Consider the following 25,906-nt stretch of genomic DNA (forward strand, 5'->3'; position numbering starts at 1 on the left):
TGATGTGGAAAAATGTATTTTGCCTTATTTTGTTATTTTTTGTTACTTAAAATACCTGAATTTCTGCTTAACTTTATATTTTGGTCCATCTGATGATGTAATTTTTAAATATTAAATGATTGATCATTTAATCAGTTACTCAGTACTTCAGAAGACTTTTTACCAAATACTTTTTCCCTCCTGAGTAATTTCTTGGACGGATACTTTTTTACTCTTACTTAAGTAAAAATATACTGAAGTACTGCTACTGTTACTTTAGTACAGTTTCCAGGTGTTAGTACACCTGGAAAAAAGAAAACTAACTTAAAAGTAACTTTTCAGCATGAAATAGAAATCAATAATTCCTAAATATTGATGAAGTAGTTTAACTGGCACATTATTTCACTTGTAATATAGTAAAAATATTATAATTATTTTACGTGACTAGAAGTTTTTCCATCAGATTTAAGGAGTTTTTAAATAAAACGAGCTCAGATTTCCTGCTGAAAAGTTACTTGTAAGTTAGTTTTGTCTTATTTCTGGAGATATTCACTCTATAAACTTGTTAACATTTGTGGTTTCTGCAGCGCAGCGCCGTCCTGACCTGGGAGGTGGACTTCTTGGCCACGTAGCCTCTCCACGTCTGGGCTTCCCTAGAGGCGGCCTTCTCCAGGAGAAAAGACAGCCTCTGGCGTCCCCAGGGTTGGACGGACTTCATTCTGGCCTCCCCGGGTCGAGCCGACCTCCCCACTGGATACAGCTACCTGCACACACACACACACACACACACACACACACACACACACACACACACACACACCATGACGACACACAACTCAGCTTCACGTAAACACAATGCGTGTTTTTATGCTTTCAAAGTGTCTGTTTTATCATTTAATTTATGGTTTTTATTTTAAAATCCAACAAGTTTCAACTTTTCGTTGGTTTATTTAACAACAAAACATTAAGTTCTGTTGGTTTAAAGGAGCAGTATTATTTTAAATAGATTTTTTTTAGCTTTCCATCATGTTATAATGTTTTTTCCCTCATCGTAAACAAACCTGGAGTGTTGCTTTGATTTTTTCAACCTTCAATATCCATGGTAACCACTCAGCTGTGCAAAATGCCTGGGTGAACCTAGCCCCGCCTTCTAAGCCCAGCTCCTCCCCCACTCAGCTCCTTCAGACTAGCCAGCAGCAATTAGCAAACAGCTGCTGAGCTCATTATAGGAGCTGCTTCTCAGTAAAACACAGGTGAAAACGATTTAATAGAGGAGCCATGTTGGGATGACTTTCTGAAGGCAGAGCTTCAGAAAGAGCAGGAGCTTCTTAAAGAGACAGAGGTCCAATTTCAAGGCATTAAATTACTAAGTTAAATAACTTTGTTACATTTTTAAAACAATCGAAGGTAACAGTTGATTGTGCTATAAAATGCCACTACATTAATACTGCCCCATTAATTTTCGGAAATCATCAATCTGCTGATATTTACATGTGAAGCCAATTTTATTTTCCTCCATAAAGGTCTGAAAATCCGTCACTGTCCCCATTTACTCTTAATGATTTAAGACATAAAAAATAATAATAAAAAAATTTGTTCAAAATCGGAATTGCCGGGTCAGGATCTTTAAAGATCAGTGATCAGACAGAAAATTGTAATCGGTGCACCTTTAAATCAAACTGATTTAAAATGTAAGGCCATAATGGCAAACACATCAAATTTTATGATAATCTGGACCTAAATATCTAATAAAAGTAATAAATTTACCAGCAAAATGGGTAGAACATTAATTACGAAACATTGCTGAGGTTGAAGGGCAAAATCTAAAATGTTTAAATATGGAATTTCTGAGATTTTTATATTTTTTCTTTCAGAAGTTTCAAGAAATTCAGTGTTTGAATATCCGACACGTCGCTGCGCTAAAGTTTAATTCGTTTTAACATCTGGCACTTTCGCAGTTAAACAAAAATATGGTAATTTGTAAAATTATTCTTCAAGTTTTGCTCCACAAACTTAAATTTACTTTACTGCTGTTTTAACTGATACTTGCATAAAGACGCAGATCAATAATTTAAATCAGTTTTTGCTGACATACAGCTGCAAAATGTTCATTATTGCAAAAACATCTAAAGCTCAGTCAGACTGGATAGAAAGCATGTGTGTAGATCAATTTTCAGGATTTAGGTCTGGACTTTGACTAGGTCATTCTAAGACTTGATCTAAATCAGCCTATAATATCTCTGGATGGAAAATTGGTCAAAATGTTAGATTCTGTCAACAAAAACGTCATCATTTTAGTTGCTAATTTTACGCAGAGCTTTAGAAACAGCCAGGGCTTGTTGCCAGGTTGGAAAACACCTGGAAGGTCCGACAGAAATTAGGGAAATTTCCAGAACTCGGTAGGCAGGTGCAATTTGAAAATGAAACAAACTACTTTCTGGAATGCAGCTAATTTCACAGCGCAGCTAGCAGCTTCAGCGCTAACATCACGGACAATAAAAAGCAGGTTTATTGTTTAAATATTCTAGAAACAAAACACAGAGCTTCCCCTTTGGGGTGAAATAAAAGCGATTGATTGCTTTATTGCAGTAATAAACACCAACAACACCACAGGGACATTTAAATGCCTGAGTCAGCGCCAGGACGTAGACGGAGCCCGTCTTACCTCCCCTGCGAAGCGGACAAAACCACAGTTGGGTTTCATCCGGTCCTCTCGATCCAAGCAGGAAGAAAGACGGGCGGAATCGAGGACCCGTGCTCCGGTTTAGTCGTCCATTGTGAGTTTTGAGGGTGGAGGGGTTGATATATAAATATATAAAAAAAAAATAAGAACGGAATATAGACGGGATACGTCTACTTCCGAGGAGGGGACTGGGAGGAGAGAGAGGGAGCGGATGAAACCCCGCCCACCTCCGGCCAGAGCTAACGCGAGAAACAATCCCACCTTCAGTTTGTAGTTCATTGTTATGCAACGATTCCACTGTAAATAAGGCGTTACATTTGTACAAACAAGGATTTTACCTTCTGTTTCACACGCTCACAAAATACACTAAATATAGACATAGATAAAAAGAACAAATATGTTCACATATATACGCAGGTTAGGAAGGTGGAAAAGTCCTTGTGTTTGTTCCATAACAGAGTATTTGTGGAACAAAAACAGTCAAAAGTACTTCAAGAAGTACTTCGTGATTCAAGAAAATAATAATAAAAACAATTAAATCAAAATCAAAACAGTTCAGTTTCTTTGTTAGTTTTTCATTTGTTAGTTTTTTTTTTATTTATAGGAAACAGATGCTATTCATCCGAAACTTTAAAATGATTTTGCATGTTTGCTGTATCAAAACCGACATTTGGTTTTTAAATTCATTTGGACTCAAATGCACAAATTTATCCTCAGTTATAAGAACATGATTTCTTTCAAAATGCTTAACCAAGTTCTATAAATCAACTAAAAGCTGATTTGGTTGCAGCAAAACCGGCTTTTCAGTAAAACCTCCAGATACTGCAGATGTGGATCTACTAATTAAAGTATTTGTTATAAATAGACAAATACTTTGTGTTGTATTTAACGTTTTCTATTGTCAGAATATTTTGGTAATAAATTGACAGGCTTCTTCAGAATTGCTGTAACAATCATCTACAGAAGATCTTTCCTGCTCACAGCCATCATCTTCTAATTTATTGATCCCATTGGGAAATTAAATGTCTTTGTGACTCAAAAACTCAATTTCTATCTGAGATTATTGAAGTATTCTAAAATGAACTGAATTAAATAGGGTGTTTCACTTTCATTAACTTGTAAGACTCTAACATCTTAACCGTAAACTAATTACCTATTTTTACATAAGTCAGTTTTATCAGAGTCCCAAAGAAGTCAATAAGTGTTTCAGCTGATTACAGACATTGTTTATGAGATTTAATACCAAGTTTGGTTGATAACAGTTGTTAAAAGACTGTCAAATACAACTACGTAATGTCCAAATTACGTCAGGAGCATTGATTTCCCTGGACCAATCAGAATGTAGAATTTTGGGCGGACTATTTGAACGCAACAAGTTGCCGGTTGCTGATTGGCTAATGGAAAGGTCAGTCACAGGGGGGTGCGTCTCGCCGAAGAGCTTAACGATTTCAGTCACTCTTAATATTTGTCAACATATGATACACCTAGAGGATATATATGGATATATTAGATCGAAGTAAAGTGAAAAATGTTGGTAAAATGTTCGTTGCAACCGTTGATTTATGCGATCAGCCCTTAAAAGGAGGCGGTTTCTAACGTCAACCAACGCTGTGATTGGTTGTTGCGGTTTTGCTAGGATATGTGGGCGGGGCTTGTCTGAACATCAACAAAAGAGAGGAAAGAGAAAGGAGGAGTAGAAAAGAGGAGAGACGACTGGAAGGAATAAACGACAACAAACGACAGATATGTGGCTTTAACCAACAACAACAGGTAGGAAAAATTTTTTAAAGTGTTTTCCAGCTTTTAACTAGTCCTGACACCGAGTTGTTAGGGGAAATATTCCGCTTACATTCGGTTTTAGCAAAGAAACCCTCCAGGAAGAATAGATAGCCAACAATTGTCTTTAAGCTACAGAGATTTTACTGATAATATAAATATATTAATGATGTTCAACCGTTACCAAGCTGTAGTTATGCTGTTATTTCTGTAACAGAAAATAACTCCGGAAAGACGACGAAGATGGTGTCCGATTCGGAGCCTCTGTAAAGGGCTATTCCGAAGGTTTTTTTCAAATCTGGAGCCTTTTATTTTTTATATCAGCTCTAGTTTAAAATCTAAAACTGATCGATTACCTTATGATGAACAGAAGACAAAATTAAAAACAAAACAATTTAAAACAGCATCTCTGACCCGTTAGATCTTCGTTGTTGTTCGTGAATAAACAAAAACAGCTTCAGTTTTATTTTCTCTGTAATCCCAAAGCTAGTCCACATCCTGCCTCACTTTAACACTTTTAATCTGCTTTAAATTCAAGTTATGTTCCTTAAAATACAATTCATAACATGTGAAACCTTTGTTCTGCGTGTGAAATACAAATTAATAAATTAATTTTAAACACTAAATTCCTCTAAATCTGACCTATTTTATTTCACAGTTGAATAAATGCACAAAAATACAAACGTGCAACTTGTGAAACATTAAATTATAATGCAATTTTTCTACTTTTTGTGGTTTTGGTAGCAGAAAATTAAAAAATGAAGTTTTCCTGAACCGTCACAGAATAAATTGATCTGTTATTAGTCATGAATATAATTGAAAAGGTCTCATTATATCACATTTTTCTGAATTTTAAGCCAGTAAATCTTAAATCTTTTTGAAAAGAGTGAAATCTCCTTTTTACTTTGTATGTTTACGTGACCGAACCGGAAGCCAACTTCAGCGTCGTTCATCCGGAATCTTGACATAAATTCTCCAGTTTCCAAATATTAAAGGATATTTTTCCACATTTTCTTCCAGATTTCTGTTAAACGTGATGATAACGAACTAAACTGTGTGACTGTGGCTGTTTCTGAAGTGAGGGAATGTGGTTATATGTGTTAAAAGCGGTTCCCCTCCCCCCGCTCCGAGCTGAGGATTTAAAGACGCAAACAAACGGTTCGAGCTCAGTTCGACGGTAACGGTCCACTTTAACGACCCAAACCCGGCAGGTTCTGGTTTAAATGCGGTGTTTACTGGTTAAATTAGAGGAAGAAACGTCTAAAAAATGCAGATTTCTGTTTGTGGGTCAGCCTGAGAAGGCGTCTACCGGAGGAAACCTGACACCGGAGCCCGGCTCCAGCTGGGGGAAGTGGGCCGGGTTCGGGCTCCCTGCCGGGGTTACATCACAGCACAGCCCCGGAACACAAACCGGGTTCTACCCGAACCTAAAGCCTTACTAGGAGGTCAGAAATAGTTTACGATTGGAGATCTGAAAAGTGCGGAGTGCTTTTTTTTTGTTTTAAGGAATCCAGTTTTACAAAATGAATGCAGGGGAAATCACAAATTATGAAACACGGTGTCATGGTGTGGCGATATGGACTTACGTTTTAAACAACATACTTTGTGGTAATTTTGTAATAACAATAAAAGTGACAATAAAAACTAATTATTACTCATTTTTTAGCTAATATTATGGCTGTGACTGTGTGTTACAGCAATTACAGCCCCACAAACACAAATACTGTCGTAGAAAAACATTCCTATTTGTAAAACACAGTCACACAAAGAAGTGTGATTAGCACCAATAAACCGCAAACAGTAACAGCATTTAATCATATTTTTCAAATTTATTGACATTTCCTTAGAACAAAAAATAAAAAATACAGATAGTTTTGACGGCTTTTAAACATCACTATTTAGGATTTATCATGACTGATGAATTAAAATTGTCATGATAAACGATAAGCGTTTTTTCCAGTAGCTACATAGAAGCTACTAGGCTAGGCTAGGCTAAGGGCTAAATTATCTTCTTTTTTCCTTGCAGTGTCTGAACTGTGGTGGCAAAACAAAGCGTGAACATGGATGCCGTGCGGCTGATGAAGGAGCTGAGGGTGAATTATGAGCAGGAGGTGGATTTCCTGCCCAGAGAGGCGGGCCTGGACCTCATCGTTTCTGCCCAGCAGGTGAGAAACGCGTCCATCCGGTAAAGTCCAGAGAAACTCTGCCGTGAGATTCTCTAAACTGTCTTTGCTCCCCAGAGCGGCGGCCAGATCACAGCCAGGAGCCGGGATGTGACCGTGGAGGATCTGTGGAGCCTGACCAGCTTCTTCGGCTACAGCACCCAGAGCTTCGTCCAGGCCGTCAGCCTGCTGGACAGATTCCTGGCCATGATGAGGGTACGACCGACCGCCTCCAGTCCACAACATTACTGGGAAAATCTTTAAACTAGCATTAGCATTAGCATACTCACTCCTCTGGTCGCGTGTTTTGGCTAGCTGAGCCCATTACTCACAATAACTCCTGCTGATTTTAGTTCAAACATATTTTTCTCTACAACCACGGCGGCCATCTTGAATTATTAAGTGGTAAATGTTTCCCTGGTGTGAAGTTTTTGCGTCGGTGTGTGAAAGATCTTTCTGAAATGTTCTTCAGGTCCAGCCCAAACACCTGTCCTGCGTCAGCCTCAGCTGCCTCCACCTGGCGGCCAGAGTGACGGAGGAGGAGTGCGACCTGACGCCGGCCGACGAGCTCATCCGCATCGGCCAGTGCCGCTTCACCGCGTCCGACCTCGGCCGCATGGAGAAGATCGTCACCGAGAAGCTGCGCTTCAAATCCAAAGCCGTGACCGCCTTAACCTTCCTGCAGCTGTACCACCAGATCACGCTCACGCACGCCACCTACAGGTGAGGCGCAGACCGCAATCACAACCGTTTCAGTCATCAGCTATTCTGATGATTAATTGATTATTGTGATGATTAATCGATTATTCTGACGATTAATCAAATGGGAAAATGGTCACATCCTGCAGAATTTTCATTTAATCACTTCAGCCTTTTTCTGCAATATTAGAAATGCATTAAAAGATGCAAATAAAGAAATAAATAAGTCAGAATTAGGATCCAATCAGCTGCAGCCTCTATAAAAGCCTCATCGGTGCGTCTGTGCCGGGTTCGGGTCAGAGCTGCGCCCTGTTTGCTGCAGAGGGTAAAGTAGGGCAGCCGGCGCTGATAAGGCCGACCGGCCGGCTGTCTGCAGCTGCTTACGCAACGCGGCTGCTTCCAGTCTGCAGAGGCTGAACTCAAAGTTCAGCTCCAGCTGGATTAAACTGTCAGCTTGTTCACTGATTACCTGAGAAGAGCCATAAAAATGACCAGATTTCTTCTGGAGTCGGTTTGTTGCATGAATTTTACCTCCAAAAGTCGGATCAGCTGCGAGGAAAATCACCAGATTTAGATCTGATGGTAACAAATGTTACTGGACGATAAACTGTTTTCACAATTAAATGACAATATTGTTGTTTTGACACCATTTTTGAATGATATAATGGAAGAACACATTCAGGAAGATCAAACTTTAAATTTACTGAATATTTTAACCTGAACTTGGGCTGTAAAATGTTGAAGGTTCTTTAGAACAACACAAGTTAAAAAAAGGAAAGTAATGCTGAATTGATTTGACTTTTTGGGAAATTCATCGCAGGGCTGAAAAACTGCAGAGTTGTGCTCATCTGGCTGAACTTTTCTGCATCTTTAGATGCTGGATGTGCAGGAATTTCGTCTTTAGCAGCAGAAAATGTGATTTGGTTGTTTTCGTGTGAACAGGAAGGAGACGCTGAGCCTGGAGAAGCTGGAAGCTCAGCTGAAAGCCTGTCTGTGCCGCATCGCCTTCTCCAAAGCAAAGGTAGGACGAGCCGTCGGTCCCGCCGAGCCCCTCTGGGTCCGAATGCACAGGTTCTGATCCAGCCCGTCTGTCCCTGCAGCCGTCCGTCCTGGCCCTGGCTCTCCTCAGGCAGGAGATGAAGAGCCTCCAGTCGGAGGACATGCTGGAGATCTCCTTCCACATCCAGAGACACCTGAAGGTACGTCCAGGAAACGAGCCGACCGGACACAAGCTGGACCCAACCGGGACGTTTGTCCTGATGAATCATCAGTTCTTCTGTTCTCATGTCACTAAATCCTGCGTTTTATTATTCCTAATGGATCAGTGACTTATTGATCGTCTTATATTTTATATGTTGGTTATTTAAATTGGGGGATTTAATTTTTATTAAATGTGTGTTTTGTTGTCGGATCAGTCAGAAATCATCACCAAACATAATGTGATCGTGTTCTACAGCAGGTACAGAGCAAACTAAAACATAAAGACATTAATTACAGTCAGAAATGATGTTTATGTAACGTTAAAGTGAAAACGTCTGGCAGCAGATGAAGACGGTTCAGTTTTCTGGAACAAAGAGAAACTTTCTGTCTCTGAAATTCCCAGAATCCTCTGCAGCAGCAGGTCCGCCTGCAGGCTCTGAGCTGCAGGTCGGGTTTTAACCTGCCGACCCGAACAAAACGGCCCGTTTCTGTTTACATCTCTTCAGGAAAGCCTCGGCTTTAACCCGCCGTTTGTCTCGGTTTCAGATTCCCGACGCGGAGCTGCAGCTGTGGAGCGAGTGGGTGGCCCGCCGCCTGTCGGACTACGCCTCGCCCAAATGCAGCAAGCCCAACCACCGGAAGCTGCAGTGGATCGTGTCCCGGCGGACCGCGCAGAACCTGCACAGCCACCGCAGCGTGCCGGAGCTGCCCACCATCCCAGAGGGCTGCTGGGACGAGAGCGAGAGGTGAGAGAAACCAAGCAGAATCACCAGCTTCTTTAAACCGGTCCACTGTTGGCGCTGTGCTGGTTCAGCCCGGATGGTTACACAGCCGCTCTCACTGCCACCAGTGAGCCGCTGGCGGATGCTAAAGCGCCGTTAGCAGCTATGGAGACGGCTCAGTGCGTAACCCGCAAAACGGAGTCGGTGTTTCAAGACTCGCTTTGTCCTCGATGCTGAAACACATCAGCAGGAAATATTAAAGTTTAAATCGGTTCTTAAGAGAAGAAGCAAAAGTCCGTAAACGTGTCGGAACCGATTGAAGCCCAGTTAATCAGCCCAAAGTAAACTACATGTTATTGTTCTCTCTGCTGGTTTTTAGTGTAATTTCCTCCATTTTTAACTTTTAATATCTTCCTTCTCCATTTTGTCGCTTGTTGTTTGAGATTAATTCGTGAAAAATTAAATCAGAAATAATAAATTTATGAGAAAAAAAACCTTCAGACTTAAGTTGAAGGGAATTTAAAAATAAATGTTTGTATTTTAAGCAGTAAATCTATTCTTGTGAAAAAGGAACTGATTTGTTTATTAACTTTCATACATTTCTGGTTTACTTTTTTTAATGTGATTAATCGATGAGTAATCGATTAATCGTCAGAATAATTGATAGATTACTTGATGAATAAAATAATAATCTGCAAACAGACCTGAAACAAACACGCCCTGAAACTGGAGTCAAAATAAAAGCTGTGAGTTAAATGTTCCAGCGACACGTTGCAACAACAAAACACGCCTCAGCTGTGAACTTCACAGGTATTTCACCTGAAAGGGAGGCGGCCGCGTCTCCAAGGCAACGCCGTATTTACCATCAGCATTACTGAGTAAAAGTTGTTCCTCATATCAAACCGCGTCACATTTACAGGAATGATCATCTCTGAGGCAACAACATCGTGCAGCAACGCTCGACTTTCTGAGGTGTCACAACGCGGCGCCGTATCTGGTCACGTCCTCACCGACGGTTTTATTACATCACAATCAGCGGGGGGGGGGGGGGGGGGGGGACCTCACGGTTTATGTAACTGAGTCAAGATAAGAGGAAGAAACCTAAAGGAGCTCAGAGTGTCGATGTTTAACCAAGAACATTCGATCAGCTGATCTGTTGTTCCCCTGCAGAACCGGTTCCAGCTGTTTCTGTTTCTAAATGGAAAACATGTTGGTCCACATTCTTCTCCACTTCCTAGTTCTCAGAAATCTGAGTTTTTATTGAAGCAGAGGAAGAATAAACCTGACCTCTCTTTAGATTATTAGCAGAGAACCTCAATATTTTGTTTCAGGTGAAAAACGAACCAATTTAAGGTTCTGTGTTGATCTCATGTCACTAAATCCTGGCTGCAATTTTAAAATAATTAAAGGGCTTAAACGATTAATTGTGATTAATCGTTAACTGGATTATACAGACACAAAAAGAAGCAATTTTACTGAAAGAACGACACACCAAAACGGTGCAGACGTATATTTTGCATTAATATAAAAAATGTAAATATGTTCTGCGTATAATTCCTTCAGAAGAAGTTTCAACTTCACCTGGTTGAAATTCTGTAACAACAAAAACATTTCATTAAGCACCTTCTGCATCCAATTAACCAGTTAATCCAAAAATAATCACTAAATCAGCTGAACTGCATTAATGTTAGTCGAGCAGAAAAGGTTCAGCTTTCCACCTTTTACTGGGATTTATTTATAAAAAAAGTTTATTCTGCAGATCTTTTCATTCAACTGCTTCATCCTTTCTTACACAATATTACAAATACATTAAAAAATACACAAAAAAACAATTAAAATGATTTTTTAAATAAGAAAATAAACATTTTATTGTCTAAAATGCAACAAAACACCCTTCCTTTAGTGAATGTTTGATCATTTGTAACAGGATGTATCGGCAGCATAAAATATACTGTCTACTGATGTGTTATTTTTTGGATTAATAACTGAATTTGAACCAGATGAATTCTGGGTAGAAATACTGACAAAGATTTTTTTAAATTTTTTGTATCGTTTGGCTTAATTTGTGCTTTGAGTGTGTTGTTCTTTCAGCAAATTGCCTTTTTTAAATAATTGATAAGTAAACTAATTAATGATATTTAAATAAACAATTAATCATGATTAATCGTTTCAGCCCTAAATCAAATGTTGAGAGAAGTTAGGTTGCAGTTGCGTCTGGAGATGTTAAAATTTTTCCCGCCTTCTGGTCCACAGTGAGGACTCTGGTGAAGACGTGATGAGCTCAGGAGACGAGTCTCTCTGCAGCTCTCTGGGCAGCGACGCCGAAGGCCCCTTCTTTCCGCTGCACCTCCGCCGCCAGTACCTCGCCGCCTGAAGGCTCCGCCCCCTGGCCGTCTCTCCGTCCCCTTCACTTCCTGCCGTCTTCATTTCACGCTCTGCCGCCGGCGGAGCGGCGCACAACCTCTGGCAGCTGCTAGCTTTAGCTTGTCGCGGCGTCACATTCCAGGACGCAGCGACTTCCTGGTCAGTTTTGGAGAAACTCTCGGTGCCGAGTCAACAGACCAGGCTGCAACAAAGACTATTTTCCAAAACGTGTCTCGTTTGTCCCACAGAATGTCTGTTTTTCTTTTGACTGTTATTAACATGCGACTGTTTTTCTGGAGCGCAGAAGGTTGAAGCAGCAGACGGAGTCGTTTTGTTTGTTTAGTCCCAAATATCAGCTGAAAACAGTAAATCCAGAGAACGCTGCTGCTTTTTCTTTCTGTTTCCAACTTTAATTTGCACAGTTTTTGTTTTGAAATGTGTTAGAAGGTGAAAGTGTGTTTAGCGTACATGTGGACGTGTGAACCTGCTATGATGTAGCTTAGCTCAGTTTGAAAGTGAGGATGTTGTTTCAAACTAAATAATGCAGAATGTGTCAAAAAAAAGTGAAAAAATGTTTATAGAAAAACCTGTAAAACTGTAAATGGTGTACAAAAAAATTCTGTTAATAGTTCTGTAGATAGTGAGTTATTTATTCTGTTTTTGTCACATGTCCTGAAAAAGAAAAACTTATAAAAAACAGGCTATTTTTAACCCACTGCCTGCTGTTTGTTCATTTTTAGCTGAATAAGATCCGCCACCAGGAAATAATTCACATCAGGGTCAGATTTCTAAAAATCCCACTTAAATTTTCTTAATTCTTCAAATTTGAAATCTGGAGGGAAAAAAATCTGCTCTTATTGCAGTTTGGGAAAAACATTTTTATTTTCTTATTTAAACGGAGCTGAATTATTTAATTAGCATCTTTTAATGTATGATAAATATGTAAAAATGAAATAAAAAAAATTAGAAAGTAACATTTTTTAATTCAATTAATCAGAATAATTGATTAATCAATTTGATATCTGATTAATCAATCACTAAGGCATTTATTAGTTTGGTGTCGTTTCTTCAGGATCAGTTTGATGATCTGAGTTTTGAGAGTAATTTATTTTATTTAGAAATAAACTCAGTTTCATCATCTTAAGATCCCAGTTTGTTTGTTGTGTTTGAACTTTTATCATAATTTTTAAGAATTAATACGATAGTTGCCTCTTTTTGAGACAAGTATCTTCATTTCCTTGATAAAAAGAGATTTTGACGATGAGATCTTTAGATAATTTTCCAGCAGCAGCTTTGATCATTTTGTTCAATTTTATTGTTTAATCTCAAAATATTACAATCTCTGCTGCTAATAGTTTTATTTTGTGTAAAATCTGATTGAGAATATTGGTTTTATTTAGGGCTGAAATTATTTTAGTAATAAATTATTCTGATGATTAATCAATTAATCGTATAAAAATAATTGCCACCTGCAAATTTTTCATTTTACATAATATTAGAAATACACAATTGAAGTCATTTAGTTCTTTAATAAGAACAAATATTGCTAAAAACATAATATAGCATTCCTTCAGTGAATAATTAACCATTTGGATTTATAACTGCATGGCAAAAGGGGCTTAATATGAGGATTATTTTCTTCTTAAAGGCAAAATATTTGTTTTTTTGTACAATTTTGTTTTAATTCCTGCTTTAAATCTGTTGCTCTCTCTGCAAATACTCCAGTTGGAGATTAAATTGGCTGATTGAATAGTTGATTAATCACGATTAATCATTTCAGCTCTAGTTTGATTAACAAATAATGCTGAGTAATGTTTTCAAATCAGATCTCAAAGTGGAGATGAAGATGCTCTCAATTTCAATAATCTCAAAATAACGAGATCTTCGTGTGAAACGGATTTATTTGAAAATAATTTTAAAATAAGATTTTAATCTAAGATTGGTTTTACACTAAAGATTATTTCTTTATGTTGACGTTTCACAGCCAGGCTCAGGTTAGTTTATGAAGAGAAATCATCACAATGATGCAGATATTTACATCTAAAAGAACTGATGCATTTATGTTGTCATAGCAACCAGTAAGAACAACTAATTCTGACACCCAAGTTGGGATTTAAATGTTTTCTAGTTTTAATTAATTTAAAACGCAGCGGTTTTCCATTTTCGGCCTCATTTCTATCGAAGGTTAAAAACCGTTTCTGCTCAGAAAAGTTTTTTCTGATTTTTAGGATCTGGAGAGACGAACTCGGAGTCCGGAGGCCATGGTTCTGCACGCCCAATTTTATTTAAACAAAAAAACGCTGGAGAAAATCAGCCAGGATATAAAACGTCTTTCATTTTCTGCTTCTCTGTGCAAATATTTGTTTGTTGTTTCAAATTAAAACGACATTTTAATCAACGTTTGCAGTTTTTAGCACAAAACAACCAGAGTCCTACCAGACGGGCCGCTCCGTCTTCGGTTCCCTCCTCCGCCGGGTCACTTCCTGTTCCAGAGTCACAACAATCCAATCCTGGGATCAGAATCCCATCCGGGATTTCTTCTTCTTGGGTTGGGACGCCTGCAGCGCCCCCCGCTGGCTCTGCGACGCCTTGGAGGGCATCAGAGACGTGAAGCTGGGCAGCTGAGAGGAAGAGGAGGAGGGGGCGGGATGAAGAGGAGGATCATCCTGAGGAGACAAGACACAGGAAGTGATGTCACAGTGTGGTCCAATCAGTAATTCTCCCGATTGGTTTAATCCGCCCCCTGCTGACAAAAACGCGTCCCTGCAGGATTTCCGGTCACGTCTGTAAAATATTTGCTGCGCTACGCTAACGAGCTCAGATGTAAACACTATCAATTAATCAATCAATTAATCAATCAATCAATCACAGAAACAAACTGCTAGGTAAAAGGTAACAAAGAAAAGTGAGGCTTCATCCACTCTGGTGGAAACTCATGAATGGATTATTTTAGTCATTTATTCTATTGATTAGTTGGATGTTTAATCGATTAATTGAACAAAATAAATGATCATATTCTGCATTTCTTTCAGACAATATTAGAAAATCAATAAAGGTGCAAATAAACAAATAATTAAATTCATTTTTAAATTAAAAAAAAAACAAATTTATTCTCCAAAATGCGAAAACAGCGTTCCTTTAGTGAACATCTGTCGACTGATAATATTTTACAGTTTAACTTTAAGTGTGTTGTTCTTCCAGCAAACAGCCTTTCTGTCAGTCTAAATACTCCAGATAACTATTAATCAATTACTAAATTAGTTGAAGGTTGTTTGAATAATTGATTAATCACGATTAATCGTTTCTAGATTGTGGTATGAAGATGCTTATAAAAGCAGTTTTTGTGTTTATCTGTTGTGTTGAAATTTAAATTTAGACGCCATGAAGAACCGATTGATTAATTATTGGTGATAATTAGATGAGAAACTGATCATATATATGGATGAACAGATGTTTCTCCCCACCCGCCTGAAACCTGGTGGTGGCAGCATCATTCCCACCTGTGTTTCCCACAGAGAGCTCAGTGATTGGTCGGCCAGTTTGCAGCTCCTCTGATTGGCTGTTTGTGGTTCTGGAGTTCTGCTGGGCGGATCCAAACGGTCCGGCGGCGGCGAGTCGTCCTGACCCTCCAGGAAGGCGGCCAGCCGGCCCAGAGGCCTGCTCCGCTGGCTGTCGGACAGCGGGCCGCTGGTTCCCGAGGACCAGCCGGAGAAGTCGTCCACGTCCGTCTGGTAGCTGATGGAGGAGGTGAAGCTGCCGCTGAGCCGCAGGTGGCTCCCCGCCGCGCGCTGCGCCTCCTTCTCCCTCCTCCTCCTCCTCCTCAGCGCCTCCTTCTTCATGGCCCGGTTCTCCCCTCGCTCCTCCTGCCACCACTCCAGCCACGCCTCCGTGCCGCCGCGCCACGCCGCCGTCAGCCGGTCGCTCAGCGGGTCACACCACGCCTCGGCGTCCACCACCGGCGGCACCGGAACCGGGTCCAGGTCTCTATTCAGCAGCAGCGACCGCGTCCGCATGCATCGCTGCAGATCCTGCTGCAGCGCCCCCTGCATGTGGCGTCCAGCGGCGCCAGGCTCCGCCACGCTCAGCAGACCAGCGGTTCGGACCGCGAGGTGCGGCGGAGCGCCGGGTTTCCCCTCCCGTCTCCTCAGCTTCTGCAGCCAGCGCCTCCAGGCGTGACGCGTGGCGCTGCTCAGCACCGAGGGAGCCGACCAATCCGCTTCGTTACCAACGGCGACGAACGCCGGGACCTGATCCGGAAGCCTGGCGGGAAAAACAAACGCTGCTGGTTATCAGGATAAACGATGATGTCGTTGTTTTGAGATCAGGAACAGATTCAAAGATCAATAAAGTTTAAATTGTAACAGTTCAATCTGGAACTGGAGGAGATTTTAAACAAAACAAAACAAATAAAATGAATCATAAAGTTTCTGAAAACCTTCAAAATAAGAAGCTAGTTGAGACCAAAACACCAAACTGATACATTTTATCATCCAGTTTTTGGTAGAAAGAGAAAAACAATAAATCATGAAAAATTTTAATTATTGAGTTTGTTTTAATCTTTCATTTATCAGGCGTACCGATCTGAACTCTGGTTCCTGTCGGGCGTTTCTGGGACAAACGTGTGAGCGATGGGATCCTGCGTTGGCATGACGACGTCCTCGTCGCTGGACGTTTCAGCGACCAGCAGCGGAGAGCGAGCTCCGGTCTCCGGCGCTCCGGTCTCCGGCGCTCCGGTCTCTGGCGCTCCGGTCTCTGGTGGTCCGGTCTCCGGCGCTCCGGGTTTTCCGTCGTCCCGCTCCAGGATCTGGTAGAAGACGTCCCCCGCCGCCGTCAGCTGGAGGACAATCATGGTCGCCGTGGAGACGGATGTTTTCTGGAGACACGTCAGGCCTGGAATCACAAAGGAAATCTCTTAAAGGTGGGCGACGCGGCGCTGGCGCCCTCTACTGGGGGCGGTGGTGACCTGCAGCCGGTGAAGCCAGTCTGTGGGCGGCGGTCTGCTGACGGTGGGGGATCTGGACCGGGAGCAGAGCCAGACTGTCTCTGGGCCGGAGCAGAACCTGAGGAGAACCGTGGCTGCAGCACGCCTCCACTCTGCCTCCTGGAGGAGAAGAAGAAAGATGAAAGTAGAACCAGTAAAAAATAAAACCAGTAAAACGTCTGTTACTGGTTCTAAACATGGTGACCGCTCCACAGAACCGATATGTGGGACGATTTTAGCACAAAATAAAATCTTTTTCTGATCTTTTCGCAGAGACACAGATTCATAAATAATCCAAACAGAGAGGAAAAAATAAACAAACCAAAAAATTATAAAAACATTTTAAAAAATAGCAAGAAGAAAACCAAAAAATTTAATTAAATACAAAGTAGAAAATAATAAACACCAAGGACGAAACAAAATAATTATTTAAATATGTAAAAAAATTAAATAAAGTTTAAAAAAACAAAACAGACAATTATTACAAAACAAAAAAGCCTGAAAATTAAAGAAAAACCATAACTTAATAATTTAATAAATAATAAAACATAAAAGAGAATACTAAAGTTTTTTTAGTTAAAAATAAAAAAAATACAAATTCAGAACATATTAAACAAAACAAAAATCCTAAGACAAAAAAAACATATTTAAAATAAATAAATGAAACTTAAAATAAAAAATATATTAAAAGGACATAACAATAGTTGTCTTAAAAGATAATTAAAAAACAAGAAATACAAAATAAAAATTACAATACATAAAAAGCAAGAAAACACCAAACTGGGAGGACGAAGCAAAATAACTAAATGTTTCTCTAACATGTTTGAAAATGAAGATCCTTAAAATAAATGAAAACTAAACAAGCAGAATGAAAGAAAAGAGATTTTAACATTTTATGTAAAATTTAGGGTTTGGAAACAAGCCTGGTCGTCCAATCAGATTCTCCAGAAAACAAAAAGTTTCCAAAACCTTTAAATGCACCAGAGCCTGCTGCTGCCTCCTGCTAGCTCACCTGAGTACTGCAGCAGAGTGATCTCCTGAGACGACTGCGACCCGAGCAGAACCTTGGTGGTTCCTGACGCGGAGCCCGGAGCCACGTGGCAGAAAAGGGGCGGAGCCTCCATCATGTGGTCCCACTTCAGCATGGGGACGCCGGGGAAGCGCTCGTCCATGATGTAGGCCGAGTGCTGCGCAGAGACAGACAGGAAGTTCAGATTCATCTGGAGCGCCGAGGCAAAACGGACAGAACCGAGGCTCACCTGCGTGGTGAGGAGGTGGTGAAAGGGGTGAACGTCTCCCAGGAATCTGACCAGGAGGAGGCGCTCTCCGCTCTGGCAGTCTGAGGTGCTGCTGATCCGGAACAGAGTGTGACACGGGTTCGACTCCAACTAGAGGAGAGAGAGCAGCGATTAAAGTCCGGAAGAATGTGACCAAAACTGTGTCGATGTTCTGCTGAGAATCACAGTTTCATAACTGCTGTGTTTCAGTTGAATAAGAAACACAATTAAACTGGAACGTTGATACGTTTGTTAATAAGTGGTCAAAAATCAGGCAGCATCATCATCCTCCAACCACTTCCTGTCGTCTTCTTCATCGTTTCCGCCAGTAGCAACGTCCAGCGTTTTACCACTGCAGTGTTAATTAAACTAATTTCAATACAGCTGAAAAACCTCATCCTAAATCAAAACATGTTTTGAAAATCAGCGTGTTTCGATTAAGAAAAGTTATTTTCATAATTCAAATTTCTGCAATTTTACGAACAACAGAAACAGATGAAGTCAAAATGTTTGTGCTTAAATACGAAGCTGGTTGAATCTTTCTCATTTTTGCCATTTCCTCTTCGTTGTGGTTTTTTCCACACACACATACGGTCCTGTGCCGTCTCCATGGCAACAACACAGCATCCCACGTCGCTACAAAATGGAGGCCGACAGACGGCTGATTGGTTTTATTTTTTAAAATCGATGTTGGGACGTTTTAAATTGTGAATCTTTTTGTGAATCCAGCTCTAATATTCTCCCACCTTCACCCTGAAGTCTGTGAGCTCCACCCCCGTCCGGTCGGCGTACAGCATCACTCGTGGGTGGGCGGAGAATTCGCACCATCGCCATGACGACTTGGCGTTGAAGTACAAGTTGCTCTCCTCCGTCCGGACCTCCTGCATCCTGACAGAGGGAAAGCAGGAGACACTGAGACTCCTGCAGGCGTTTGGACCCAACCTGCAGGTCGGTGTTTTCCTCACCCTCTGCCGACCGTCCACAGGTTCGCCGCTCCGCTCTCACTCGCCACCAGAACTTCACCCAGAATGTGCGGACTGAGGAAACAAACAGAAGGAGGTCAGCCTCCGGGCCGGACGATACGGCTGAAAACGTATCACCATACGAGCATTTCACATCAGTTAATATCGATAATTATTGATTAGTGATTTTATCTTGAATATCTGAAATGCTGGTGATGTGACCTTCAATTGTTTTTTTGTTTTTTTTTAAACAGCTATCAGGCAAAGTGGGGAAACTGCTGCTGCGCAAGCTAGCAGGTTGTTGCTAGGCAACCAAAGACTGAGTGAGTTGCCAGGCAACCAAAGAGTGACTTAGTTGATGCTTAGCAGGCTGTTAGAAGTTCAGCAGCTAAACTCTGTCCTCTGCCTACGTCTCCCAGAATGCAGTGCGGTTCTGAATCGAAGTTCAGTGAATATTTTTATGACCCAACCTGACGCTGACGCAGCTGGCAGCAGCTCTGGTGCCGACCACCTGCAGCAGGCGCGGCTCCTCCTGTTCCCTCATGCCCCAGACTCCACAGACGTGGTCGGTGCGCACGGCGACGCAGCCTGCGGGGCGACAGGAAACGGTCAGCTGAACCTCCGGGAGCATCGCCGATCCTTCCGCAAAACGCCGTACTGTCGCCGAAGCGCGAGCCGCAGCTGATCTGTCGGACCGGAGCCTTCAGCTGGAAGCCGACTGGCTTCCGGCCGCCGGCGTCCACGCAGGCATCGCCGTCGCGCTCCAGAGCCACCCTGTGGAAGTCTGAGGTACTGCGTTAAGAACAATGCTTCTGGTTTCAGTTTGTTTCTGAATGTTTCACCATCATTCTCTCTGGTTTTGCTCAACTGGATTGATTTTTTTTATCTTCCTTTTGGATGTGTAACCATGGTAACAACGTGTCTTTTTTTTGTCATCTCAAAGCTTAAATAAGGCCTGAACTTTGACCTAAAGGAGCAGAGCAGGATACTGAGGCGGTCCATTCCCGGGCCCCTGGGGTACAGCAGGCAGCCCTCGCCCTGGGAGAACGGGACGAAGGCCAGAGCGCCCCCGGTGGCCGCCTCTGAGAACTGCATGCGGTCCCTCTGCTCGGCCAGCTCCTCGTGCAGCAGCGAGCCCAGCAGCTCCGGGGGAACATCATGGACCACGTCCCACAGCAGGCTGCAGTACCGGTCCAGAGACCTGGACCGGTACGCCATGGGACACCTGGAGAACGAAACAAAACAACAAATAATGATGGAAAAATGATATATACGCATCAACATCAGACGATATTTGTAATATATTTATTATGAAATTTAAATTTTTTTAAAGTCTGGTTATTAAAAGATTAATATTTTGTATCGTGCCTGACTTTTTTCTCCTAATAAAATAATTTTCTACTCTAACATTCTTTAATTGCAGTTGGGGGAAAATGTATAATCAGTAAATATGACACATTGGGCCACAACAGGTATGAAAATATCAGAACAGATATTGACCCACATTTCCAAATCAGTGCATTTATATTGAAAAGACATCAGATGGTAAATAAACCACAACCTCAGGCAAAGATCACAGCAGAAAGCTAAAGTTTCAAGTTTTAAACTAAAAAATATATCAAAACACCAAAAACATCATGAATATTTCTGATTCTTACTGTCCAAGTACATAAAATAACTTAATTTGAAATTTCCCTATTTATGATCTTTTCCAAAATAAATAAATACAAATACGTCCGTAATAATTTAAGTTATTTTAAACCTAAATAAAAAATTAAATGATTGGCTGAAGACTGCTGGAAGACTGTACAAGCTCCGCCCCCTTTTTCACTCGGAGTGCAAGTAGGGACACACAATATACTGGCACTAAAACAACTGACTAATTTTTAACAAAAATATCGGCAAACATTGGATAAAATATCAATATCGGCCTAAATTTTCAGATCAGTTCATTAAAAATCATTTGGTCTCATCAGGATTTTATTCTAACAGATCAAAGTTCTTCTGATCTTTAGTGTAAACAGTTTTTCAGATTCTCTCTGTAGTTTGTTTGGTTCTGTTTTGAGTCGATCCAGTTGGTTTTCTGCTCACATGTTGAACTTCAGCTGGTCGACGAAGCACTTCGTCCTCCACATGTTGACCGAATCTTTACGATATTTCTGCAAAACAGCAGCAGATTAAAGATGTTAATCTTCAAACCGCCTCAGATTAAAGCTTTAATCTGAAGCTTTAATCTGCGGCGTCGGCAGCAGGTTGGGCTGGGACTCACCTCCTTCATCTTGGCTTTCTTGAAGTAGAAGTTTTCGCCCAGGATCTCACTCATGCAGCCGAAGGCGTCCGGGCCGTGATCCATGTAGAAGTTCTGCATCTGGACGAAGGAGCAGAAACGTTTCTTTACTCTCTGAGTCGATTTATTTCAGAAGTGAGGAATTGGGTAGAAAACTGAGAATTTTCCACTTAATCCACTCGGATCTTTTCCTGGTCATTGAAAGCACCAATTCTACTCTCAGTCAGATAATTTGATTTTATGGATTAATCAAATTTTTGGTTTTTGAAAAATTCCTTCAACTTCAGAGTGAAGTCAGTCAGGGCGGCCATTTTGTTTGTCATCTTCTATTTATTTGGACTTTAAATTAAGATCAACTGTTTGACAAACTATTAGCACCGAGCTGAGATTCATTATGACAATAAAGACAAAATAATACAAGAGTAAAGTTGTTTTATTAGGAGAATAAAGTAGGAATTTTATGAGAACTCCAACATGAAAAATAAAAAATGAAAATGAGGAAAGTTGGAAATCTTTGGAATAAGTTTTACAAATAAATCAATATTTTATCTTTTAACACATCAGCATTAAATATTATCAGCAGCAGGAATTTTTTATGTTTCTCATTAAAAATGAGTTGGTTTTATTTGCATTTTTTAGACATTGTTCTGGTGATTTGTATCTTTCCTTTGCTAATATTATGATGATGTTTTCATAATAAAACAATTAAAAACATTTTGCAGCCTGATGTTAATACTCTGTTATACAACAAGCAGGAGTGATAATACAGTTTGTGAAAATAGTTTCTGTCATTTATCTTTTGGTTTTTTAAACTATAATCGCTCAGAGTTAGTTAAATAATTGTCAGCGTAAATTGGCCACTAATATCTGATCGGTTTATTAAAATGTTCCTCACGTGTTTTAAGAAGTCCAGCGGATCAGGAGGCGTCAGGAATTCCTGGAACGCTGCAGGAAAAACATCAGACGGGAAAACTAGAAACAACAACAAGTTCTACGGCTCTCCGCCTTTATTAGAGATCAATAAACATAAATGCTTCACGCAGAGACGATGGGAAATAAAACCAACAGAGCGCTCACTCTGGATGCTTTCTGGATCAGAACCGGCTCACCTTTCCTGGGGGACAGCAGGGGAACCGGAACTGGCTCCGTCTGGCGCCAGACCTCCCCTCCAAGCTGCCGTTTGGACGTGAACGCCCAGCTGGAGAGGGAGCCGGTGCCGCCCTGGAACCAGAGCCGCATCAGGTCATCATCATCATCATCAGGTCATCATCATCATCATCATCATCACACTGAGGCCCAAAAACTCAACCTCCTCACCATCATTCAGGATGAAACACCTGGAGGAAAACTAATACTGCAAATCACCCAGAATGCACTGCACCACGGGTGTAAATTTAATTAAATTAGGAGTGAAACGATTAATCGTGACTAATTGATTATTGACATAATTGTCAGCTAATTTGGTAAGTGATTAATCGTTAACAGACTCAAAGGAAGACCACTTGCTTAAAGCAACATATTCAGAGCAGCAATTAGGTCAAAAATCAATACTAGATAAAATCATGTGTGTCTGTGAAGAGGTTGTATCCAAAACTAGCTTCACCCGGTTCAGAGGCTCTAAAGAATTTCTAGTAAACAAATAATAAAATATTTAGTTTCATATTTAAAGAAAGGAATTGAATTATTTGTTTATTTGCGTTTATAATGCATTTCTAAATTGTATAAAAAAGATTAAGAGGTTATATTAAAAATCTATAGAATGTGGCACTTTATAATTGTCAGAATAATCGATTACTAAAATAAATGATTGTGTCAAATCTGTAAAATGTAAGAACTATTGATTCAGTGTTTATTAAACCTTAAATACGCACTTTTAAAGACTCTAAGTGCGATTTCCAGACGTCAGTGAACGCAGCATCGTATTTAACTCGGATTTGTTTACATATTGAACATTATTCAATATATTATTGTGACCAAACTTCGACAGGTGAGCTCAGAAAATCCCACCTGCGCTAAGACTCCGTGGTAGCAGCCCCATCCTCCTGCGCTGTGTCTCTGGACCCGGTTCGGCGGGTCGGAGCTGTAAAACGAGGGGAAAAGTTGCCGAGGAAACTGATAATCCATTATCGCTGTCCGGAATTATCTGTCCGTGTGCCTGAGAGTCGGAACAAGTCCAGACATGTTGCGCTGTCCCAACCGCAGCTGGCTCCGATGAGACATCCGGTTTATCCGCCTACAAACAGCCGGACATTCATTTACCTGCTGAGTTTTATAGTTCAGAAAGTGAAAAACACTAAATGGAGGCAGAAATATACAGAAATTAAGTTAAATAATCTGAAACTTTCACTGTGAGTCGCTAAACACGTGTTGCTGCTCCGGTAGGTTGAGCGGAAGTAAAAGAAGACAACAGCAGCTACCACTTCCGGTTTCTTGGAGGAAACTACAAAACAAAACAACAAAAATCCCATTAATGCCAAACAAACACAAAATAAAAAACTAAATCAAAGTTATTAGATGCAATGGCATTAATTAATATTTGATGAAAGTATGAAGAGCTGTATCATACCGGAGAAAATATGGAAGAACATTAGGGCCAATAAAAAAATGAATTCTGTTTTTTTATTTTGACTTTAAATAATAATAATAATAATAATAATAATAATAATAATAATAATAATAATAATAACATATAAAAAAAATACTTATCCGATATGTTCCTCCAAAAGGTTCTGGTCCTGTAACTCAGAACTCTGTCACTGAAGCTGGTTGATCCCAATTCTGTCATAATTTTGAGATTTTGCACTTTAATTGTGACTCAATATTTCAAAATCACGACTTAAGTTTCTTACGGTATTACGTTTTGTAATTTGCTATTTCAGAATTTGTTTTTAGTGTGTGACAATTATGTATTTTAATAAGGAAGTTTGTTTTTCACACATTACAAAGTTACAGTAATATTCTTAAGAGGGAACTATTATGCAAAATAAATTTTTGCTCAGTTTTGTTCTTCCATTTGAGTTTCTACTAATTTTTTAGTCTGTTTTTTGCTTAAACGTGTATTTATATCATTGGTTGATTGACGATTAGTTGCTCATGTTTTGGTAAATTGACTTTCTGATACAATGGGTAGATTTTATATTTTATTTTATTTTATTTTATTTTATTTTATTTTATTTTATTTTATTTTATTTTATTTTATTTTATTTTATTTTATTTTATTTTTGTGAGTGACCGGATGTAGCGGATCAGCTGACCTGTAAGGTCTGTTTGTCGGTAGGACCAGCTAGCAGAAGCGGCGCAGAATAACGGCGTCTTTTTTTGTCTGAACTGGCAGCAGGAGGAACCGTATTCGTGAAAGCCGTCGGTCTGTCGGACATGTCCCAGTAGGACGTCAGCGTCTGGTGCGTCTCAGCCGCTTTTTATCGGAATCTTTTGCTAGCCGCTAGCCGTTAGCCGTTAGCTGGTAGCGTTGCTGAAGCGGAAGTATGAGAGCTAACCCTGTCCTCTAACGTCCGATGATCAGGGACAGTTAGCTGCTGGGTTAGTTATCTGTTATATGTGATATATATCTGATATATATGTCTGTTGTTTTATTTCAGGCTGTAAAATGTTTGGTTTTAAATTGAATCGTTTTGTATTTGGCTGTAAACAGAACCAGCTGGCGCGTTCATCTGATGCTGATTTCTGTCCTGCTGTTCCTTCATGGCTGCAGATATAAAATCCTCTTTAACTTCTTACTAAAGCAGTGAAGCACTACACTGTTTTTAGTTTTATTTCTGCTTAATTTCGTGTTTTGGACACATTTTAAATGAGTCTGACGCTGAAGAGCTGCAACATTTCAATACAATTCACTTCAAAATAATTTATTTATCCTAAAATGAAATGAAATGTCTTAACTCATAAAATCAAAGTGTCTTCAGAGGATCTGTGTGGATCCATAACGGCTCTCCAGTAGCAGTCAGTCTCTCAACAAACCTGAATAAGCCTCTGACAGAAGGCTGTTGGTGTAAACAGTGTCATGTGTTGGGTAACATCATCAGTTGTTGTTTTTGCTCCTCCTCTTTAAAAGGATGTTGGAGTAGGGGAGTCACCTCCTTTTCATCTCCTCTGGGGTTAGGGGTCAAAGTTCAGGTTTTCCTTGAGCTTTTCAGAAGCTAATCTGCTACGTCCAGGTAGTTGTTGCTATGGTTACGTGTCGTAAAAAAAAGATTAAGAGCATCCAGAACCAGAGGTAATAATTATCCAACCAGCATCAGTTCAACCTAAATGATGAATGAAAGTGTGGAGACGGAGCGGTTCTGGCTGTGTTCGGGTCGGTGCGGTTCCGGTAGCAGCAGGTTGGTGATGAATCGGCCTCTCCTCCGTGTTTGTTTGTCAGCAGCATCATGTCGGGGAACAACCTGGTCCTGCCCATCGTGCTGTGGGGCCGCACGGCGCCCACCCACTGCATCAGCAGCTTACTGGTGATGGACGACTTCAGCACCATCATCACCGGCTGCCATGACGGTCAGATCTGCCTGTGGGACATGACACCTGAGCTGCAGGTGGGAGCGGCGGTCTGCTTCCTGTTGCTTTGAGTTTATTTTATTTATTTTACATTTTTTTATCTTTTTTTAAACATTTTCTCTTGTTGAAACATTTTGTTACTTGTTCTTTCTCTCTTTTTTGTGTTTTTTAAGATCTTTTCTATTTTAGTTATTTTTATTTCTTGTCCTTATATATTAGTTATATTAGTTATTGACCTTTTTGTGTTTGATTATTTATTTTCTCCTTTTTTGTACTTTAATATTCAAATCTTTTCTTTTTTGAATGTT

The 25,906-nt window shown here is 40.4% G+C and overlaps 3 protein-coding genes across 11 annotated transcripts in view; 2 read left to right on the plus strand and 1 right to left on the minus strand.

Moving 5' to 3' along the window:
- Positions 1–617: 617 nt before the first annotated feature.
- Positions 618–23,490, minus strand: taf1c (TATA-box binding protein associated factor, RNA polymerase I subunit C). 6 transcript variants are annotated; one of them, XM_028025645.1, is made up of 18 exons: positions 23,100–23,490; positions 22,202–22,313; positions 21,988–22,037; positions 21,075–21,173; positions 20,897–20,964; positions 19,795–20,030; positions 19,464–19,589; positions 19,276–19,393; positions 18,809–18,880; positions 18,590–18,731; positions 17,826–17,954; positions 17,579–17,753; positions 16,549–16,686; positions 16,354–16,475; positions 16,163–16,323; positions 15,050–15,845; positions 14,022–14,251; positions 618–743 (listed from the first exon to the last, which is right to left on the minus strand). In XM_028025645.1, the coding sequence occupies exons 1-17, from the start codon at positions 23,214–23,216 to the stop codon at positions 14,102–14,104; spliced, it is 2,811 nt and encodes a 936-aa protein (XP_027881446.1). In that variant the 5' UTR covers positions 23,217–23,490; the 3' UTR covers positions 618–743; positions 14,022–14,101. The 6 variants fall into 6 exon arrangements, with proteins under 6 accessions (XP_027881446.1, XP_027881447.1, XP_027881443.1 ...); XM_028025646.1 differs by having other exon boundaries at positions 15,086–15,845; positions 16,163–16,475; XM_028025642.1 differs by having other exon boundaries at positions 16,163–16,475.
- On the plus strand, positions 4,186–12,296 carry ccng2 (cyclin G2). Its single transcript, XM_028025681.1, has 8 exons — positions 4,186–4,432; positions 6,465–6,603; positions 6,679–6,816; positions 7,073–7,323; positions 8,242–8,320; positions 8,400–8,498; positions 9,046–9,245; positions 11,475–12,296. The coding sequence occupies exons 2-8, from the start codon at positions 6,499–6,501 to the stop codon at positions 11,593–11,595; spliced, it is 993 nt and encodes a 330-aa protein (XP_027881482.1). The 5' UTR covers positions 4,186–4,432; positions 6,465–6,498; the 3' UTR covers positions 11,596–12,296.
- An 837-nt stretch (positions 23,491–24,327) lies between the features above and the next one.
- Positions 24,328–25,906, plus strand: part of wdr7 (WD repeat domain 7) — a 65,525-nt gene continuing 63,946 nt past the window's right edge. For all 4 annotated transcript variants that reach the window (XM_028025625.1, XM_028025624.1, XM_028025626.1 and 1 more), the window contains exons 1-2: positions 24,328–24,493; positions 25,474–25,636. In XM_028025625.1, coding sequence (XP_027881426.1) covers positions 25,478–25,636 — 159 coding nt within the window. In that variant the 5' untranslated portion in view covers positions 24,328–24,493; positions 25,474–25,477. The remainder of the gene's footprint in view (positions 24,494–25,473; positions 25,637–25,906) is intronic.

This window comes from Xiphophorus couchianus, chromosome 8, assembly GCF_001444195.1.
Source record: "Xiphophorus couchianus chromosome 8, X_couchianus-1.0, whole genome shotgun sequence".
In the NCBI taxonomy this organism is placed as follows: Eukaryota; Metazoa; Chordata; class Actinopteri; order Cyprinodontiformes; family Poeciliidae; genus Xiphophorus; species Xiphophorus couchianus.

What these genes read in the sequence shown, in the direction of transcription:
- ccng2 (XM_028025681.1), top strand. Translation starts at nt 6,499, where the DNA reads ATGGATGCCGTGCGGCTGATGAAGGAGCTGAGGGTGAATTATGAGCAG. An exon ending in CTCACGCACGCCACCTACAG is followed by an intron (nt 7,324 to 8,241) that starts GTGAGGCGCAGA and finishes TCGTGTGAACAG; the next exon opens with GAAGGAGACGCTGAGCCTGG. An exon ending in TGCTGGGACGAGAGCGAGAG is followed by an intron (nt 9,246 to 11,474) that starts GTGAGAGAAACC and finishes TCTGGTCCACAG; the next exon opens with TGAGGACTCTGGTGAAGACG.
- taf1c (XM_028025642.1), bottom strand. Translation starts at nt 23,216, where the DNA reads ATGGATTATCAGTTTCCTCGGCAACTTTTCCCCTCGTTTTACAGCTCC. An exon ending in AGGAACCAGAGTTCAGATCG is followed by an intron (nt 15,846 to 16,162) that starts GTACGCCTGATA and finishes TTTTCCCGCCAG; the next exon opens with GCTTCCGGATCAGGTCCCGG. An exon ending in CACCACCAGGTTTCAGGCGG is followed by an intron (nt 14,252 to 15,049) that starts GTGGGGAGAAAC and finishes TTGTCTCCTCAG; the next exon opens with GATGATCCTCCTCTTCATCC.